This window comes from Leptosomus discolor, chromosome 10 (genome assembly GCF_034619465.1).
Source record: "Leptosomus discolor isolate bLepDis1 chromosome 10, bLepDis1.hap2, whole genome shotgun sequence".
Classification (NCBI taxonomy): domain Eukaryota; kingdom Metazoa; phylum Chordata; class Aves; order Leptosomiformes; family Leptosomidae; genus Leptosomus; species Leptosomus discolor.
Genome location: NC_141400.1, coordinates 1,592,676 through 1,613,160, shown reverse-complemented (window position 1 = coordinate 1,613,160; position 20,485 = coordinate 1,592,676). Strand labels below are relative to the sequence as shown.

General features: G+C 53.3%; 1 protein-coding gene across 7 annotated transcripts in view; it reads left to right on the top strand.

Annotated features, from left to right (window-relative positions):
- The window catches only part of DIAPH1 (diaphanous related formin 1), a 43,723-nt gene that overhangs the window by 12,537 nt on the left and 10,701 nt on the right, over positions 1-20,485 (top strand). For 6 of the 7 annotated variants that reach the window (XM_086470787.1, XM_086470784.1, XM_086470785.1 and 3 more), the window contains 4 exons: positions 1,315-1,635; positions 5,311-5,491; positions 5,713-5,859; positions 18,313-18,479. In XM_086470787.1, coding sequence (XP_086326913.1) covers positions 1,315-1,635; positions 5,311-5,388 — 399 coding nt within the window. In that variant the 3' untranslated portion in view covers positions 5,389-5,491; positions 5,713-5,859; positions 18,313-18,479. The remainder of the gene's footprint in view (positions 1-1,314; positions 1,636-5,310; positions 5,492-5,712; positions 5,860-18,312; positions 18,480-20,485) is intronic. The other variant, XM_086470786.1, reaches the window with a different exon arrangement.

Genomic DNA, 20,485 nt, shown 5'->3' with positions numbered 1-20,485 from the left:
GCTCTGCCTGAAGCCCAGGCAGTCTGTGTGCGCTTGCTCTCTGGAGAGCAAAGACTGAACAGTTTAGGAAACTTTTGGGTTTGAATGTGGTCATTTCTGCTCTAAGTCCCTTGTCTGATAGAATAGAAAATGCACACTAGTTATTTTTTTTTTTTTAAGTATTGAGTACTTTACCCCTGAGAAAAATAACAGAAAGCAAGATAAAGCTTCTTGCAATTTTTGTTTGTATTTATTTTTACACAAAACAAATGGTCTTGAAATCAAAGTTCTGTAGAAATCCCTTTCTTGGCACCTACATACTTTTGTCAGCAGCTCCTCTGATGGAGGAGAGGAAGGAAAATCTGTCCATTATTGAGCCTTCCCCCTCTGGCTGTTTACCTTTGACAAGATGAGAGAGCACAGATCAGAAGGAGGGAAACATTCAGCTAATTTTGCTGCGGTCCTTGGGCTGCTTGGGACTGGGCAGTTGGTTGTGGCAGCCCCTGCTGTGCCTCTCCCCCATCGCGAGGCAGGAATGAGCTGCCCAGGGGACACCTCTCCTTTCTGAAATACGGTGGGCAAGAGGTTTCGTCTCACCAGCCTTGTCCTGCCTGATGCCAGGGTCGGGTCAAAAGCTGAGAGAGGAGAGGAGGGCGTGTGGTGAAAAGGGGTCGTGTAGCACCAGAGGAGGTCTGTCAGGGTCTCCGAGGTGTCAGACAGCAAGGGCACAGAATGACCAGGGTGTGGATGCACCACCATAAGAGCACAGGCTCTGACTGTCCTGCAGCTCCACAGGCTTTATTCCCTGTTTATCCTCACTGGCCCTAGGATGGTGCAAACAGAGAATGGGGGTTTTCTTTCTATGCTGTGCAGTGTGTCCCTGGCACCCTGTTTGATCTTCGTGGACATAGATGGCTGGGACACTTTTGCACCTTCCTAACAGTTGAGGCAGACTTAATAAACTACCACGTGCCTCTGAGGCGTGTTTCGACTGCTGACTTGTGGGGCTGGGAGCAGACTCTCCTTCACTATTGTGTTTCCAGCTGTAGCTTGCTCGTCAGACCTCTTCTGAGGTCACCCTGCTGCAGGAATGCATCTTTCCCTCTCAGCTCATGGGAGGAGGATGTCATGTTCCCAAATGATCATACAGATCGCCTGTTGCACCATCTTCTGCTCACTTTTCATTGACAAGGGAAGTTGGCAGCATCTTGCGAGGGGAAGGATGGAGATTTGAGAGAGACCTGATCATCTGGGCCATGTTTCAGGGTGGTACCCTGTTTGCTGTGGGCAACTGAGCGTGAACTGACCTCCAGCATGTTCTTGTTTATGCTTCAGGTGGAGAGGCTGAAAGAAGAGCTTGAAGACACCGAGAGGGAAATGGCTTCACGCTCTTCCTTGCCTGCAGCTTTGCTTCCAGGCACCACAGGGCACATGCAGCCACTACCAGGGACTGTTTCTGGAGACGTTCTGCCAGCTCCTCTGCTCTCGGGGTGTTCTGACTGGCACCCTACCGGCTCCGTGAGGAATGGGTATTCCCCCTCCTGCCCTTGGCTTTGGATCTGGGGGAGCCTGTGCACCTCGACTGCTTCAGTGGGGATCGTCTCCGAAGAAGTGTCGCAGCCAGCCCTACAGCTGAGAAGACCACATTGGACTAAGGTAGGACCTACATTTTAAAAGCTGCCTTACACCGCGTTCTTTCACCCCAGCAAGCTCGTCCTTTCACTTGTGTCTCATCCCCTCACATCACCCTGGCTCAGGGGTTTCACAGCCCTGCTTTCTGTGCTCTACAGAAAAGCCAGTTTTCTGCAGAAGGAGGTTATTTCATCTTTGCCTTGTGTGCAGAGAGGGCAGGGCAGAGCACACAGGGACCTGAAGTGCTTGGTCCTTCCGAAACCGCGCGGGTGGCCCAGCTTGCAGTGTGCTGGCACACGCTTTCCTCTGCCACCTTTGAAGGTTCTTGTGGACTTCAAGGTCTTCATCGCCGACCTGAGGTGTTTCCCCTGTGTAAACTGGCTGAATAAGCTGGCAGTCCTTTGTAAGATCTCATGAAGACCCGGAGGCCTTTCCAGAGGTGAGGCCCTCTTTAGCTATGAGGGGAGGGAATCTCCTGGCTAAGCCCCGGCTGCCCATTGCCTGCCTCTCAGGGTGACTCCCAAGCAGCCTGTGCGACAGAGCGGCTGTAGGCAGGGTTGTGGCGGCGGCAGGACGTTGTACGGTGTGATGTGCCGCTCACCGCCCGGCTGGGCCTGGCATCCTCTTGAGGACAGGCACTGGGCCTCGTGCTGTTGTTCTGCACGGTCCCTCTCGCTTCTGCTCGATCACCTGTCCCAACCGTTGCGTGAAGAGTAGGCTGCCTGGCAGAGGTGTCTGTGTGGCACCACAGACAGCCAGTTACTGCTTTGCTCGCTGATTTTTCTCTCCTCTCCTCCCTCCTGCATTACCAGGTAGATGTTGGGGCTCTCGTCCCCCATCTCTGAGTGCTCTCTGTAACACCTCTCTCGCTGTTAAACGTTTATGGAGCTGCTTCCCCACCTTTGCACTCGAGGCAGGAGAGCGGCAGGATGCGGGTGCTGTGTGTGGCATCACCTGGGGAGAGGGAGCGCCTCTGCCCCCGTGCTCTGTGCCCTTTGCAGGGGACTTGCCCTGAGGAGAGGGTTTGGGACTGTGTTATGTCCCAGTGCTTAGGGCAAGCCCTGCAGCTGTGCAATACAGGGGGTGTATGAGTAGGAGGGCTGGAAAAGCGGTGTACGCAGACATCCGCAAGGTCATGTTGCTGAAAAAGGTGGAAGGGGAGGAAAGTCTCCTGCCTTTGAGCTTTTCTTCTCAGTGAGGGGAAGAGAACCTGCGTGTTCACTGAAGAAAACTGTTCTTCCCTGAAGTGTGTGGCTGTTGTTCAGATATTTGCCCATGGGCCAGCTCTGACACTTCTGGCTGCTGAAGCACACGGCCCAGGACCTGCCCCAGTGGTGGCACCAGCTGCAGGGACAGCAAGATTTCACTTTAAGGCCATTTTACACTGCTTTTTTTATCAGCAGCTCCTTGCTCTGCTGCTGGTACTGGAAGCATCTGCTTTGCATTTCCCCTCTTCCTTTCGACTTCTAAGTCGAAGGCTGTTTCCCTGAGGGTCCTGGTTGTTTTCTGTTACCAAGGGTTGATAGTTCAAGCTGTCTCTAGGACTTGGGAGCCTGGCAAAGAGTTTCCTCCTGGGGACAGGGTTAAGCTGCCTGAAGGAAAGCATTCGGGTGTTTCCTGACGCTCTGTGTAGCTGTGCTGCAAGCTGCAGGTGCTGAGGACAGGTCGGGTGGCACGGGATGTTTCTGCAGCAGAGCAGGGTGCTGCTTGTCCCGGTGGCGATACGATTTCCAGTTTAGGCAGGTTAAAATCTTCAGGGTCTGTGCAGTTCAGGTCACGGCGCAGAGCTGCGTTTGGACACCAGGTGGCACATGGATCTCTTGGTTGTCTATGGAGGCTTTGTGTCCCTGCTGCAGCCTGTGTTTCCAGGGCCTGTCAGAGTGAAGTTCAGTGCTGGGTGTGGGTTTTTGGGGGGGAGCGGAGTCCTGGCCGTGCTGTCAGAGAGGTGTGGGGGTGCCAGGGCAGTGCAGCCCCTGCAGAGCCCCTCGGAGGCAGGTTTGTGGCAGGACTGTCACCAGCTGCAGAGGAGCCGAGTTTGCTCCCTGCTGCACGTCCGTGCCTCTCCTGCGTGAGCCTCTGCACTGGCCCAGCCACCGCTCTGCCCCCACGAGCGTGGGCAGCTCCGTGCCCAGAGCTGTGGCCAGGGTGGCCCTGCCCTTTCTCTGCCCCAGCTCCGGTGGCAGAACAGCCCCGTTACCCAGAGATTCCCTCCCTGGGACCAGTTCATTTCCTTTCTCGATTGCAGACAGAGTCACAGGTAATAATGCTCTGTCTGGTTCTGTGTGGTTCTCCCCGTGCTGCAGCCCCGCAGAGCTGAGCCGTGCCCTGGGGCAGCGCTTGCCCTGCCTGGGTTGGTGGCACGGGGCAGCCCGGGTGCTGCAGCCCCAGGTGCGCTGCCCCAAATCGCTCGTTCGAGAGCTCGCAGCCCTTTTCTGGGCTGGCTTGTTCGCCACGTGAAACAGCCTGTGGATGAAGTTTCTGGTGTATTCATCTGCTTTATTTTCTGGTAGGTATAACCTAGGGAGGCAGGGTGTGGTAATATTGAGCGACCCATTGACTGGGTTGGGTTGGAGGGACCTTGAAAGACGATCCACTTCGACGTGCCTGCCATGGGCAGGGACACCTTCCACTACGTGACGTTGCTCAAAGCCCCTTGTGGCCCGACCTTGAACCCTTCCAGGGATGGGGCATCCACAGCTTCTCTGGGCAATCTTTTCCAGTGTCTCACCACTCTCACAATAAATAATTTCTTCCTAATATCTAGTTTAAACCCTCTTTCAGTTTAAAACTCTTCCCCCTTGTCCTGTCATGAAAGGCCCTACTCAGAAGTCTTTGTCCATCTTGGAAGCCGCCTTGATTTATCTTAATGTGCAGTAATGTCTCCCTGGAGCCTTCTCTCCTCCAGGCTGAACAACTCCAACTCCCCTAGCCTTTTTCTGTAGCAGAGATGTTCCAGCCCTCAGACCTTTTCCATGGTCTCCTCTGGACCTGGTCACACAGGTCCATGTCTGTCCTGTGCTGGGGACCCCAGAGCTGCACACAGTGCTCCAGAGGAGTCTCACAGGAGCAGAGTGTCCCTCAACCTGAGAGCTACAATGCTGCTGCTGGAAATCAGTGACTCCTTAGCTCCAGAGGGCCAGATCCAGAAAGGTATTTAGCTCCTAACACATGGAAATGTAAGGTACCATTGCAGGCCCTGCAGACAGATACCGTTACACTCCTGGTCGGGAGTCAGGGCCCTGAACACCTTCTGTGGACTCAAACCAAAGTTTCTCTTGAGCACAAAACTTTGTTGTTTGACTTTTTTTCTGAAAATGCTGCCCAGCGCTGTGGGCTCGCCCACAAAACGTCCGTCGCTGGTTAGCTGCGCCCTCCACGTGCTCGCAAACGCTGCCCTGCATGTTCTTCACATGTCCTCAGATTCCCGGGCTGCTGGGAGGCATCGCTCCCTCTTGCTCACAGATATCTTGCTGCAGGGATCCCTGGCACAAGTGTCCCCTCTGTCCAATACCTCCCTCCCTTTTCCTTTTCCAGACCAGTGTCCCCAGCTCCATCACCGCTCTCTGGTGAGGCAGAGGCTTTCAGGATTCTGCAGCTGTAGCTTCTCTCTCTCTCAAGCGTCCGTGCGTGTTGTGGTGATGTTGGCTGAGAAGTGGCAGTGAGCAGGGACAGAAACTTCTCTTTTCCCCTGTTGCTCAGGAATATTCTTGGACGAAAGGAGGAAGTCCGTCCACAAACGTGGGAGCTGGTAAATCCTGGTTCAGAAATGCCTGCTGAGGAGAACGAATAGGGGATCTCACCAGGCATCCTTCCAGCATCGCAGAACGATTCAGATTCAAAGGATCCTCTGCAGGTTTCGGGTCCATCCATCCTGCTCCAGGTAAGGCTAATGTGAAAGTTAGAGATTGCTCACGTTCTTATGCAGTCAAGTTTGAGTCCCTTCAAGGACAGAAATTGCCCTAGCTCTCTAGTCGTAACTGGCTTCCTTCTCTGGTGTTTAACCACCCTTGTGAAAATATTCTCCCTATATCAAGTCAGGATTTCCCTTGTTGGAGCTGGTGGCTGTTATCTCTGAGCCTTCTCCCTGCTCTTGCTTCCTAGTTTCTCCTGGAGTGGTGTTGGGGAACACACAGCAAGAGCAGCAGTGTACTTTGACAGGACTCTGGGAGCAATGCTGGTGGGAAACTGAACCTTATTCGCCCGTCAAAGGAGGCAGAACCTGCTTGGAGAGCTTTCTCCGTAGGTCTTGTAAGTGTTTCATCTCTGCAGAATATGTGGCATATCCATTCCCTGTATCGTGCCCTAGGAGAGGGTTTTGAGTGTGTACCCTGGAGTTTCTAGGAAGAGAAGTCACTCCTCATCGCACGTATGCGATCTGTAAGTACAGGTACAGCGGTGGCTGGTCTGGGAGGTGTTTGTACGTTCCCACTGTTTCACACCTGTGTGTATCAGAGTCCAGAGAGAAGAACCACAACCAGTTCAGAATGTTTCTGTAGCACAGCCTGTATTTTAGCAGTTGACGTTTTCATCTCTCCACAGGCGATGGTGTTGCCTGTGTGGCTTGGCCTGACCTTTCCTTACACTTTAGGGCAAGCAGCGCTTTTCCTGCCATTGCTGGAAATGCCCAGGTGCTGGTTCAGCTGCAGGAGACATCCTGGTGGGGATGTTTTGCCAGGTGGAGGTGTTTCTAATGGAGAATGTGTGTAAAAAGTCAGTGAGAGTGAGGTTGGGCTGTGACCCAGGGCTGCCTCCTTGCGAGTGAGGAGCTGCTGCTGTCCCCGTCGGTGCTGGCCCTGCTGGTGCGGCAGTCGGCTGCTGACACTCATTTTTTGGGGGTGCTGCAGGTGACGGGTGTGCCCAGCTCTGGGGTGCAGCTTCTGCCTGTCCCGGGCTTCTGCCAGGCTGCTGCCACTGCGAGAAGCACTTGAGATGGTACTGGTGGGCTCTCTGCAGGTGTATGGTGCTTACTGGGAGTTACTGGGAGCCGGACTGTGCCTATAGTGCCCGCAGTTCACATCCCATGTGTTTTGCACAGGGATGTCAGCACCGGGCAGTGGTTGTCTTTGCGATTTGAGCTTCAAGAGGCCCCTGGGTAAACCCCAGGTTAGGGCCAGGGGTGCCCTAGGGTTCTGTGGCTTAACGTGCGTCTCGGGACTTGTCTGGGCTTGGAAACTGGGGGTTTTTTTCTCGGGGAGCCCCTTGCTGTGTGTCGGCATTTCCCAGTCCCTTGCAGTGCTGGTTTCATCCGCCAGATGCGCGCAGTTGAGCCACGTTGGCTCCGGTCCTGGCGATGAGGTCAGAGGCTTGGGATTGGGAGACGGGATCAGCTGCTCTGCTGACGAGGGGCTGACGCAGCCCTGCATCCCCCCCTGCATCCCCCCCTGCATCCCTCCATCCCCCCCCCCGTGACCTCCTTTTCCAGACAAAGACGGGAAGCGCTGCCTGCGCGCGCATCCTGCCCCCCCCACCCCCCCCCCACCCCGCCTTGGGCCGCCCCCCCCCCCCCCTCCTTCCATCCCAGCCCTAAACCTGGAAAAAACAGCTCAGCTCCGCTTCCAAGGAGCCTTTGTCCTGCCAGCCAGCCGCCTTTGGGTGATTTGGCTTTTCTCTTTTCCTGCCTGTGACAAGGCCATCGTTGGCAGGGGGGTCCCCATCTGCTGCTGGGGGGGGGAATGGGGGGGTGTTGCAGGGAGAAATCAGCTGCCCTGGCACACAAAAGCAGCGCTTGCCCCCCCCCCTCCCCAGCCGGCATCACCAGCCTTTTGGGTGCTCGGTTATTAGGCAGTTTGGGAGCAGGAGCAGGGATTAGCAGTGGTTTGTGCTGTTCAATGAAACGGGGACCTCTGGAGCGCAGTGCAAGCCCCTCTCTACATCCCTGTGTTGGGGGGCTCCCCGCACCTCTGCGGTGCACCCCATTCCTGCCCTGTGCTCTGAGCCGTTGCTGTTGTGCTGGTCAAGTTCTTTTCTCTTCCTACCCACCCCCAAATCCCCTTCCCCGCTGACATTACAGCTCAGGTGGCTGCCCAGCAGTGCCAGTGTACCCCAGTCCTGGGCTCCCACCGAGCTCTACCCATCGCCACCACTCCTGCCCCGTGGCACCATTTTACCAAGCTGGCGTCCACCCTTATGTCTCACTTTCCCAGCACTCCCAGACTGAGTCACCATGGGTGTGCTGGGAATACAGCTGCGTTTAGTAGCCCCAAAGCTATGTTTTGCAATTTTTTCAGTCCCCTGTTGCTCACAGGATGAGGTGTTCTGGCGCTTCGTCTTCTGATGCCATTTCCTACGCAGCAGCACTGCAAAAATGCCCACTCGTCAGCGCACCCGTGGTGCTGATCTCCCTGCCCTGCCAGCCAGCTCTGACCTGCCAAGCTCCCTGCTATCCCAGTGCCAGTCTCCCTTGTCTCCTGCCATTCAGGGGGACGTGCCCATAATTTTTGCAGCTGCAGAAATGACAGTAATAAAATCAAGCCTCCCTTGGGTGTCCTGTCCTGGGTGTCCCGCGTTCCATCTGCACCCAGGCATGCTGCTGCAGCAGGAGCATCACCGCAGAGCTCCGGGTCAGCCTCACCCCAATCCCACGAAAAGGCCCTTTCTTTCCCAAAAAAAAAGGCCCTTAAAGATATTTTTGTAGTTAGTTGTATAGCCAGTGGGACTTTCTGTGTGCAGCTTTGTGGTGTGGAAGTGCTGGTACCCCAGAACCGGTGCTTGCCAGGCTCTGTCCTTGCAGGCTGGATGGGTGTGGTTATGGTGCAGAAATGTGTGCTGGGCACCCTGCTTCTTGCTGAGTTTAATCCTGCAGTGTTAGGAGATTACCTGCTGTCACCTATCTAAGTGCTTTCTCTCTCTCTTTTCATTTTTTAAAAAATTCTTGCTTTTCTTCCTCATCCTCCTCGGTGTTTAAGTTATTACGAAGGACGTGGGATCCTGGATCTATTTGTGGTTTTCGTCTCATAGCTGAGTGATGCTTCTTGGTCCTTTTTGAACTGACCCTGGGAAAACTTTCTGCAAGATTCACAAGGGATTTTAAGCCTCAGGTTCAGCTGGATTTGGCCCTACACTGACATACTCCTGGCTTGAAAGTTGGATGCTCAGGGAGCAGCTTGCAAGGTATCCTTGTGCTAGTTTTGCATGTACCCTTTGGTCCCTGAACCCTTCCTGGGGACAGCATCTCGTCACCCCGATTCAGGTGGCGCTGGTTCTTCCCCCCATGTCTGTCTTCAGCCCTTTCTCCCATCCCTGGGCCTGGGCGTGTTCCCGTGAGGGGTAACATCGGGCTTCGGGCGCATGCCCTGATGTGGAACTTAGTACAGGTGAAATTTGGCAGGTTTTTTTCAAACTTGGAAAAATGTGTAAATGTGAAGGGCAGCCGCATTAGTTGTTGGGAGTTGTATGTGTGAAACACGCTGGGTTTAATACAAAATACTATCCTTTTCCTAAGGATTGTGAATGTAGCACAGTGAGGAAAAGCAGAGTATAAATAGACTGGTGGGGAGAGGCAACCAGGACAGCTCAGGAGGCAACAAGGCTGCTGAAGTTTTTGGGTGGGTTTTTTTTTTTAAGCAAATATGTTGGCTATAACAATTTAAATGACCCAGTAAGGGCTGGTTTGGAGCCTCTGCTTCTGCGTGGAGCCTGTGGGGCTGGGGAGCTGCTCCCGCGCTCCCCAAGAGGCCCCATCGGGCGGCAGAGGGTGCTGGTGCACCGCCGTGCAAACCCGCCGCCTCCCGCCGCCATCTTAGGCGAAGGGGTTTCCTTCCCCGCGGTCTCCATTTTATGGTTCTGACGCAGAAAATAAAAAGGTTGGCAAAGGGGGAAAGGATTTTGGGGGGGGGGGGGGGGGGGAGGACGTGCTGAGGCGAAGCTTGGTGGCGGCTTTCTTGGTGCCGGGGCTGGGGGGGGGGGGGGGGGGGGAGGCAGTGAGCCCCAGCTTGTACCCAGGGGCATGCAGAGCGAGGGGCTTTCAGGGGGGCGAGATGCCAGAATTAGGGAGGGGGGGGTGGTCTGCAGAGAGAGCTGATATTTCAGATAAAATGCTGCTTAGAGCCCCCCCCCCCCAGGCTCCCGAGGCTGGGTGGTACCCGCCCGCCCTCCCTCCCTGTCGCAGGATGCTCTAGCTGCACTATTGCCTTTTTTTAACCCCCCGGCAGACCCCACAAACTGCCTGGAAATGGGATAGAGGTAAGGTTTCACCGCAGGGCTGCTCTTGTCCGGGCTCCCCAGACGAGAAGGACTTTCCTGTTTTCATTGTTCAGGACCCTGAGATCTATTCTTGCTCTTTTTTTTTCCTTCCTGCCCGCGCACGCCGCGGCGGTGGGTTGGTGCCCCAGGTTTGTTACCGACAAATGCTGGCAGCAGCACCTTTCCCAGCTGTGGGGAGAGCCCCAGGAGAGCTGCCAGCGTCTCCTATTGAGTAACCATTGTCACGGTTCTATTTGTAGTCCCCTTTTTTGTGCTGTTCATCACTGCATCCTTCATGTTGTGCAGTGGAGCACTCGGGGGCGGGCAGGCATTTCCCAATCCAGGATATGAAGCAAGCCGGCACCCCAAACTGCTGGGGGCTTCTCTGCCCGTGAACTTCACTGAGCTGACCAAGCAAGGGTGCTGCGGGCTCGGAGATGGACTCGCACATTGGTGCTCTGCTCCCTGTCGGTGCCTCTCTGGGGGCTCTCGCTCTGCGATGAGTACAGCATCTCTCCCTTCCATGAGAGGCGGGTGACAGGAGGCAGTTTTGTGAACCTCTGTAGGGCTCCTGGGTTTGTTTGGGATGTTTTCCAGACCAGGGAATGCAGTTTAAGGGTTTTCTTTTGTGGTAACTATTGTTCCAGTACCTGACGATGGAATTGCTTGGTCCCTTACAGATGGCATAAATATATCTAATAACTTCAAACCAGCTGAAGCCACCAGCTACAAAACCTGCTAGAGGTGCAAATTAAATAATTCACAGTTTGGTCCAAGTCTGTTGGCAAGCTTGAACAAAAATCCCTGGGAAAGCTGACTTGTTTAAAGTCTCTTTAGATGAGTCTGCACAAGCAGGTCATCCATCAGGGACAGGGAGGTGGGGGACATCCCTGCAGGACTGCTGGGTCACTCTTGTTTACAGACATTTGCTCCTTCCACGTAGGAGAGTCCTGATTGCTGTTGTGCTTATCAAGTCTTAGGCCCAGTTTGTTCTCAAGTTCTTACACCTCTTTTTGTTGCTTTCCTAGAAATGTGATTTTGCAGCTTAGTGGAGCTTTTTTGTTTTGCTTTTACCCAACTCCTCTGTGCTTTTTCTTTTCTTTTCTTTTCTTTTTTTTTCTTTTTCCTTCCCACAGCCATGCACAAGGATGCTTCTCAGGCAGATAATAAACGGCATAAGAGCCACTGTGGTTGCTGGGGAGAGTTAGCTGAGTATCTTTTCCTTTAAATATCCGAAGCTAAAGCACCCTTTGTGCTCTTGTGCATGCCTGCATATGCAAAAATAGGTCAGTGATTCTGGGGCGGCAGCAGTGGTGCTGGCTGCTCGCTGGCCCCGGGCGTCAGCCCGTCTGCGGGAGGAGGCACGGGGGAGCAGCACGGCCATAGGCCAGCTCCAAGGGAGGGATGCTGGTCCTCCCCTGCCTTGTTACTGGGCGGCACAGCGCTTCAGGAGCTGGGCAGCGGGGGGACAGTGCTGGGGATGCTGCAGGATCCTGCAGCCCCCTTGGCCGAGGTGTCAAAGGGTGAGCACCCGTTGCTGGGCTGCTTCTCCCGCTCCCCGTGGTTGGGGTGCAGCGAGAAGGGGTGCCTTGGCTTTTGTGGTCACCCTGGGATGGGCACAGACCCTTCTCCTTGTTCCAGCCTGCAGAGCAGCAGTGAGTTTTCAGACATCCAAGCGGGGATGCGTCAGTCATCCTTCTCGTGGGATGGAGCTGGCAGAGGCAGTTGGAGTCGCAAGACGGGGGGCAAACCCCTTCCACGCTCCTCTGTGCAAATCCCAGGAGTGTTGGTGGGGCTGTTCATGCTCCTGGAGAACAAGGTGTCTGTGACAGCCCAACTCCAGTACAACATAGGGAAGGGGGCCATTAACGAGGGGCAAGGAAGTCTAGGGACTGTGATGATCTTGGGCATCTTACAGTCACTTTTCTAGCACCAAACCTGCAAACGCATCTCCTGGAATGCTTCCCCTCGCGCTGCTCCCCAAATCCTTGGGCATTCAGTGTCTGCCACTGAGCTCTGATGTGCAGGTGGATGTTAGGCCTGAAGTCTCTGCGTTAATTTAAGACGATAGATGCCTTTAGCGAGGTTATTTTGCTCTTTGCAGGAGAGTCACCTGTGTCCCTAGGTGTGAACACCAGGGAGAGCAGCACTCTGACCTTTCCCTGCTCCTCTGTAAAGAGGTTTGTTGCACAGGGAAGCCAGGGCTTTGATTCTTGTTAGAGGGCAGGTCTGGTCAGCCATTGCATGAAGAAAAACTACGTGGTTACCCAAGGGATAACTCCTTCAGCAGCTCACGGCTTACCCAGTTTGCTGCACTCAGAAAAGAAAGACCAGGAGGGTGAGAGAAGGAAGAACCTCCAGAGAAAAAAGGGGAAGGAGCTGCACTTGTTGGGTTTGGACAGTCCTCTGCCAGTAAGACCAAATCAGAAACCACTTCTTTTTGGTGCTCATCAGGGCGCTGTTCCTAAAGCTTGACCCGTGCTTCCTCCTGGGCCCTGGCAGATGTTTTCCTGGGGTTTCTCCGCTTGCCTTATGAAGAGATCCAAGAGGTCCTGGAGCTGAATGAGACTGTGCTGAGTGCTAGCGTGGTGCAGGCGAGTTTCTGCGCCTGCCCTTTTGTGTGAGGGTGGGAGAGGAGTACAGTTTGGGTTGTGTGTCCCTTGGACTTCACCCTGGTGCAGGTCCAGGCAACTCTGTCCCACTGGTTTGTGCACTTTTCTGCAGAGCTTGCTCAAGCTGCTGCCACAGCTGGTGAAGCTCCAAAAAAAAAAAAAAAAAAGGCAGGTCTGGCAGAGTATGAGCAGTTTGGGGTTCTGGGAAGTGACTTTGCCTCTAGTCAGACAAACAGAGATCACACCAGCATCTTCCCCTAACAGAAGAATTGCATTTTCCCCTGTTGGTGATGCCCTGCTCCACCTCCCGCTTCATGCTCCTTGCAGTGTCCCTGCATTTCCCCCGTCTAGTTTTGCACGAAAGGTGACAAGACTGGCTGATGGGCACACAGATTTGTTCTCAGGATCTGCTGCTAGTGCTAAACATCAACGCCAGCAGTAAAAGTTCCTTTTTGGGATGTGGGGAGGGGGAATAAATGGGAGAAAAGGGAAAGTGAAAACTCTCCCCGGTGGACACCTGGGATGCGAAACAGCAGGAGTCTCCCTGAATAAGCCCTTTCTCCAGTGCAGCAAGGAGTCCCCCAAATACTTTTCCTACAGTTACTCTTTGAACTCTTCAGGTCTGGCTCAGTCTCCCCGTTGTCAGTCCTTCGGCTGAGAGTGTTCCTTGGAGCAGCCCCTGGTTAGGGGCAGATGTTGCGCCCGTTAAGCTTAGTGCTGCCCATCCTCGGGTGATGTTTAGTGGCTTTTGTCATGACCTTTGTGTCCTATTGTTGTCTGCTGCGGGCCCTGGTACAGGTTAGAGCTCACAGCACAACGGGAGGGCAGAAGGACGATCAGCTCTCTCCCATCAGCGGCAATTAGCTGTTCTGTTCTAATTGCTTCCCACTGCACCACACAGCAGGCAGACTTGGGCTGCGGGGCTGATTCAGGGGAGATAAGGGAGCAGCTTCGGAGTTACACGGGTTAGGGCACTGTGTGGGCTCAGGGTGAGGTTTAGGTCTCGTTCTTTACACGCTCTCAAGGAAAACAACACTGGAAAGTCTCTGCTGCCTGGTCTGTCTGCTGCACACCCTGTCTTAAAATAGGGACTTTATTTCTGTAGTCTCCTTTTCTTCCTCATCCTGCTTCCTGGTAATGTTCTTCAGCGTCCTTATGACCAAACAGTGAATTTAAATCCTGTGCTTAATTTGTCAAAAAAAGGCTACCACTGTCTTTAACCTGCTTGGACAGCAGTAATTTTCTTTGGGCTGCTTAATCAGAACCAGCTTTATTACCTAAGTTTCCAAACAGACTGATTCTCTCTTCCTGTAGAGAAAACAGCTTTATCATCTCGCTTTGATGTGGGGAGGGTCTACATGAGTAAATTTGGACTTGATGGATTTTTAAGATCCAAACAATATCTGTCCTTATATATGGTTCTAGAAAATCTATGCTCCGTGTCCTTGTTCCCTATGTGCAAGCTCTCATAAAGGATGTGGTTGCTTGGCTCCACACCCCCACTCTGCTTTTTTTAAAGGCAGGAAAAAAAAAAAAAAAGAATAGTTCAGAGCTCCCTATTTGTCTTCCCAAAACATCTTGAGAGGGTTTCAGTTGTCCTATTTTTTAAGATGCGCAGCTCTGTGTTGTCCTTGTAGGAGAAATACAGCGTTTGAAATGCAAAAGCATCTGGTAAAAGTCCAACAGAATAAGTCATTTTCTCCTGCCACGTTTAATTCCAAAAAAATAAAAGTTTGGCCACACAATGCCAGTAGGAAACTCCCATTACAAATTTTTTTTTCCCTTTCTTCAGTGCAAGAAACCCTCCGATTGTCAGATCTAAAAAGCCTCCTTTAGCAGAACCATGAAGTTTTCACAGTCCCATTTACCCTTGCTGAGGGATAACGGGCCAGAAGAGAGCGAGGTGGGGAATGGGAAGAGCAGGACCCCGTGTCTGATGAATCCTGCACTGAGGAGGACGGGCTCTGTGGGAGTTCAGACCGTGAGCTCAGATGAGAGTGCTGCCCCTTGTCAGAAACAGGGGAGCGGAAAATAAATCTGATCTTGTTCCTAACGCTGGAGCTTTTATGAAGTTCGAGAAGTACAGGAAGGATGAAATACTTGCCTGGTTCTGTAATTTTTTACTTTCATTGATCACAGTACCATTTTTACAGTTAAGGTGCACTCAGGGCTCGGAAGGATGGTGATTCTGGCGTTGCTCAACCCTTGCTGATGCTCTTTCTGGAAGCATCTCCTCCTGTGCCCAGCTGTGGGCAACCTGTCTAGTTGCTGGCAACCTGAACTTAGTCTCCTTTCTCCTCATCTCCTGGATAACCTTATAAGCCCATTTGTGGTCGTGATAACATACACTCCATCTGAGGTCTTCTGAAGAGAGTCATTTAGATGAGATATCTGGAAGTTGTTCTTCACTGTGAGGGTGATGTGACAGAGTGGTGGGAACAGGCTGCCCAGAGCAGCTGTGGCTGCCCCCTCCCTGGCAGGGCTCAAGGCCAGGCTGGATGGGGCTGGGAGCAACCTGCTCTGGTGGGAGGTGTCCCTGCCCGTGGCAGGGGGGTGGCACTGAGTGAGCTTTAAGGTCCCTTCCAACCCAAACCATTCTGCGATTCTGTGGTTCTCCTTCCCTATAGCTTGCCCGAGGATGGGATTTGTCTGACAAACGGCTCTGGAGACAGAACCCACCTGTTCAGGAAATAGTTCTGTTCTTGCTGTAACAAGTTGTGAAACAGCACCAGTAAGGAGCAGTAGTGCTTCACTAACTGCCTCTGTTCAGTCCTGTGGGAGTCCAAAAAGCAGAAGGTCTCACCTAGCAAAGCTGCTTCAGAGATGTGCCCGTGCTGCTGCAGGACCCTGTGCTCCAGATGTGCTCGGTGACGGTCCCTTGAGACTCAGTCGGTCTGTGCCCACCTCAGGAAGCATCTCTGTTTCTGTTTGACTACGTCTTTCTGCCTTATCCCCCTGCTGACTGCTGTGCTTGTCACGGTGCGGGACTCTGGCTCAGGTCAGCAGGACACAAGTGCTTGGCGGGTCTGAAGCCTGCGGGAGTGCAGGCCGCGCTTTAACGCTTTCTGCCTGTGAGCTTACAGGTGGGAGCGGGCAGCGGCAGAAAAAATAGCTTGCTGCCTGCCAGTCCTGGTGCCTCCGCGCATCCTGCGCCTGCTCACTTACCTGCCGCCTCTGGCATTAAGGCTTAGGGGTTTTTTTTTGCTTGGTAGAGTGGGCCTAAGCGTGATACGGAGCGTGGGCTCGCTCTCCCCAGCTAAAAGCAGGGCCTAGCGTGTGGGTCTGTGCGGGGTGAGGGCTTGGGGGCTCTGGAGCAAGTCTGTGCAGAACCAGAGACACGGGCGCTCTGCAAGGCGAGTGCTTTTCTGTGGGCAGCTCAGGGAACTGCTTTGGACCCTCTGGGTTTGTTTCCCAGCCGTCTGCATGGGGGTCACTAGGAAATACACCTGGAGGATTTCCAGCGCCTGGAAATACCTGCTGGCTGGGCTTTCCGCGCTTTCTGGACGGTCCTGTTTCCCTGACTGGTTTTTCTCATGACCGGCTCCGAGAAACAAAGTCCTGGGATCAGAAGGGATCCCAGTGAAGGCGAGATGTTTGCTGTGGCTTGGGGACAGGGCTTTGGATCTCGGCTGCTCTGAGCAAAGATGGTTTGGGCTCGTTTCTGTGGCTGCATTGCGAAGATGCCTTATTTGTGGCGGTACAGCAGGAGCCTTTTTCCTCTTAGTGCTGCGGCTGTGCGGTGCCGCCCAGGGGGGCGAAGGAAAGAAACATCGCTGAAGCAAGCGGATGCGAGGCCTGCAAGGAAGGATACCTATTGTTTTGTCCTGGGATAAAAGGCTGATGGTGCTGAGTCAGTGTCCAGGGAGGAAGGAAGGCAAGAGGCAGCAGCAGGATGCGGGCTGCAGATGTATCCGTCCCTCAGAGGATGAAAGCTCTTTGCGGAACGCCTGGCTGTGCCCCCCCGCCCCGGTGCTCTGCTCTTTGTCTTACCTGGGCTAATATTTACCTTTAGCTAATAAACCACCTTCTAACATGCAGTAGCATCTCCAGTATAACTCCATCCTATCCCTTGTCCCAGGGTGCCGAGCCAACCCTGCTGTGCTGCACTGGTTGGGCAGGTCGCGTCGTGGTGTCTTTGTGCCCTTCTCGGGGGCTGTCAGTCTTTAAACAAACAACAGCTCCAAAGAAATCACCTTTTTATCTCGTTTTAGAGGCTGGAGATTGTTAAAGCATGCAGACATTTCCTGTTGTGTGTCCCCTGCACACCAAAATACTGCAAAAAAAGAGTGGGGAGAGCCTTGGTGCTGGCTTGGTTTGTATTTGCGCTGCAGAGCTCTCTCACCTGCCTGTGAAATGCAAAGAAGCACATGTATGAGTGAGCTTTGCCCTTGGTCTGAGCACATGTACCATCCAGGAGCAGAAAGGACCATATTTCCTGGGAAACGTGCTGCTGGGGGAGCAGGGAGGTGTTGCCTGAAGCAGTTAATTGTCAGTGCATGGGGGTGAAATGCCTGGATCTAAAGAGGGGATGAGCCACACTTCTGGCAGTGAGGTCAAAGTGATTTTCAGGAGGGACATCTGGAGTCCTGATGACAGTTGCAGGGTAGAAACTATGCTCCTGCTTAAAGCAAATATTTTAGGAATGTCCTTCTCTATTTTTGTGTCTTTTTTTTTTTTTTTCCCCCCTTTCCTGGTCTGCTGAGAACTTGAAGAAAAGCATTAACGTGACAAAAGGACAGCTTTTGAATGCTCAGTGTAATCTGAACTTTCCAGCTGACACAGATGAAAGTGACAAATTTGTGGGGAAAAAAACAATGTTAGCCTTTTGCTTTTAGGAAGAAAAATGTTTCAAAGGTGGGTGCAAGCTATGGCAGAAGGGATTCATCGGTCTTGGCAAGGTTTGGAGAGAGTGAGAGCAGAAGGATCCTTCCTCATTGCAGGGGGGTTGGACTAGATGACTTCCAGTGATCCCTTCCAGCCCAAACTATTCTGTGATCATGAGGGAAAAGGCATTTCTGTCATGACGTGGTCCACGGAGCGTTCCTCTGCAGCTCTGGGGGGATCTCGCAGTGCTGCAGGGATCTGCAGCGGATCTGTGTCGTTCTGAGCCTCCTTGACAGCTTTGGGCAAAGGGATTGCTGCTCTGTTCAGTTGTTGTCTAAAAGTGAGTTACCTGACTGCATTCCTGGAGTTTCTGGACTGATTTGAGGGGGGTGGTTTGCTGGGAGCGTCGTGTGCTTGCCGAGGGACTCTGGGTGTTGCAGGGCTGTGACGGACTTGGAGCTGTTGGGGCTTTTGCGGGCGTGTGCCATGGGGCTGCCGTCCTGCCTGTGAGGTGGAGCGTAAGCAAGATGCTGCACATTTGCCAGCTGCATATTCCTTCGTTTTCCCTTTGACAAGGGAGGTGTAAGCATCACCCAAACACCCCGCAGATCGGGCTGGGTTCACCTCAGCATCATGGGCTGGTGATGGTGGCATCTATGCTGCTGCTGAAACCTTTGAGTGGAGAGGGGCCACAGATGAGGTTGAACATTGCAGTACTCTGTGGCCTGTTGCTCACTCTGGTTTCCACCTGTTGTTTCGTTGATGCTCCTTGACTTCTGGGCTTCACAGCTTCGTTAAGGATCCCAAGACACGGTGTGAGAAGTTGCAGATGATGTACTGAAACACAGAGGACCTCTGTGTGGTACTGGGCCAGTACATTCTGTTTGACCCCCAGAACATGACTGTTGTTAGCATCTTCACAGAACTGAACAACCTTAGAAAGAAGTTTCTGGTGAGCAAGGTGCCCGTTCCTCCTCTTAATTCTTAAGTGCTTTGTTCATTGCCCAGATCCGCCCTGCTCCTCACTCCCTCTCTTCCAAAGAGGGGCGTTAACTGCTTTTGTGCATTTTTTCCCCCCACCCAGCCATCCTGCAGCCCCTGAGCAGCTGTTTCTCCTGTTCTCCAGCAAGCTGTCACAGCGTGAAGCAGCACAAAAGAGATGATAGGCCGCGCAAAGCTGGTGCAGGAGGCGGCAGAGAAGAGCCGCCAGGAGTGACAGCAGCAGAGAGCAGCGGGTAGACACGAATGCAGGTATGAGATGCGACAGGGCGTTGGGGACAGCAGAAGTTTTGGATGGGATGCAAAGCCCTACTGATAACGTGTGCAGAAGGCTGCAGGCGAAGAGAGAAAGGCTCTGGAGCTGGATTCCCAGGGAGATTTGGGACAGCCTGAGTGGTATTGGCTCTTCTGTACTGAGAGGCTAAGTCCTGAGAGCAGCGATTTGCAGGTTTGTCTGCAGAGCGTGAAACTTAGGTGTTGGGCCAGTCACAGCAAACCCATCTTCAGCGGTGTGCAAAGCTGTCTCCTTCCTTGTTTTCCTGGGGGGCCTGGTGGATTATTTTACTGTCAGAGCTCTTCTCCCCCCTTCCCAAACCGTTATGCTGCGCTCTGTTAGCGCAGGAGTCTGGCATTGGGCTCCTCTCTTCCAACCACATACGTTTCAGATTTCTTTGCAAATGTGTTTTGAAAAGGGGGGGAGGGGCCATAAACAGCCTTACGAGCTTTCCCAGCGCTGTAGCCTGAACCAGGGAGTACCTAAACCAGCGGGACGGCCTCTGCAGGGTGGCCTCACGGTGGTTGTGCGGACCCAGGTTACTCATTCATCACCCCATACATGCCCTTACCCCTGAGTGAGTGAATCCTACAACAGCAGGTACTCCTGCACCTAAGCTGCTTTCTGGGAGCAGAGTGGCCCTGACGTTCCTCCTGGCACTGCCCAATGAATGGCACAGCCATCTTCTGATGTTACTGTTGTCCACTTTCCTTCCGAGGTCCCTACATGCTCAGGGACATGGATGTAGATCGAACCCTGTTACTTTGTAATGAAACGGACATTTCCTTCGCCTTTTTACACCACGACCCTGGATGTTGATGAGTTTAAGGTTGGAAGCGTCATGAACCTGTAGCACAGACCTGAAAGCCCACACAAGTGACAAGCTGACCCGTCTCAGCAGTTGTGGTTAGCCCGAATGCAACCTTCTGCTGGGTCCAGCAGAAGGTTGTGACTCTGTAACTGCCCCGTGCTGTCCCCACAGCATGGGCTTTCTCCCTTAGCCTGCTCCCTGCTACCAGATCCATTCTGCACTTCCAACATATGGACTCAATTACTGTCCCTCTCCCTTGATTTCCTGCCTCTTTGGGTTTCCTGAAATGCATCCCCTCCTCCTGGCAGCCTGAACTCCCGCAGTGAGATGCTTTGCAAGCTCTCATATTCCTCCCTCCCTTCCTCCCTCTGCTTTGCTGCCTCTAACACGCGGTCCTGATCCAGAGCGTGCACAGAATAAGGCTGCAGACCCACCCTGTCACTGGAGCTGAGCCCAGGAACCCCAAGGGCTTGACTTGCCACAGCAAAACTTGCCAGCCCACTAAATGCATGCTCAGTGTCTAGCAGGGCTGTGTCCCAGCTCCTCTTGACTTGACAAAGGTCCCCACCCTGCCTCAGCATTGTTCCTAGATCACCCCGTAGTTTTCAGCCAACTGCTTTATTTGCAAGACTCAGGCCTTTTTTTTTTTTTTTTGTCTTATTTTTCCCCATTCCCTTCTGAGGCCGTGGGCTTTCTGAGCCTCTGCACTTTGAAAAGAGCATCAAACTGCTCTGGGTTTCTCCTTGGTGCTGTTTGGCTTCTTTCCTGGACATCTACTCCTGCAGAAGAGCCGTGTGGCCATGGCTTCTGCCTTTAAAAGCATTTGAGGAGGAGGGAAGAGGGAGCCCTGTCTTCTCCGTTAGTGGTTCTCTCAACCCCTGCCTGCTGCTATGGGGGGGCGCCCGGGCGCTGCAGCATTGGGGCGCTGGCAATCTGCAGAAATCTGAGCTTATCCAAGGGGCAGGGGGAGATGGAAATGGTTAAATCACACAAACGAACAAGTTTAATGCTTTCCATCCCCTTGCTGACATGTTTCAGTTTTCGGAAGGGGGTCTGGCCCGCAGCTGCGCCAGCAATTGTAGCTCAAAAAGAGTATTTGCTGTCTGTGTCAGCTTTCATCCATGGCCCCTTTGGATTCCTCTGGCTCCTGCAGATGCCCGAGTTTCCAGGGCT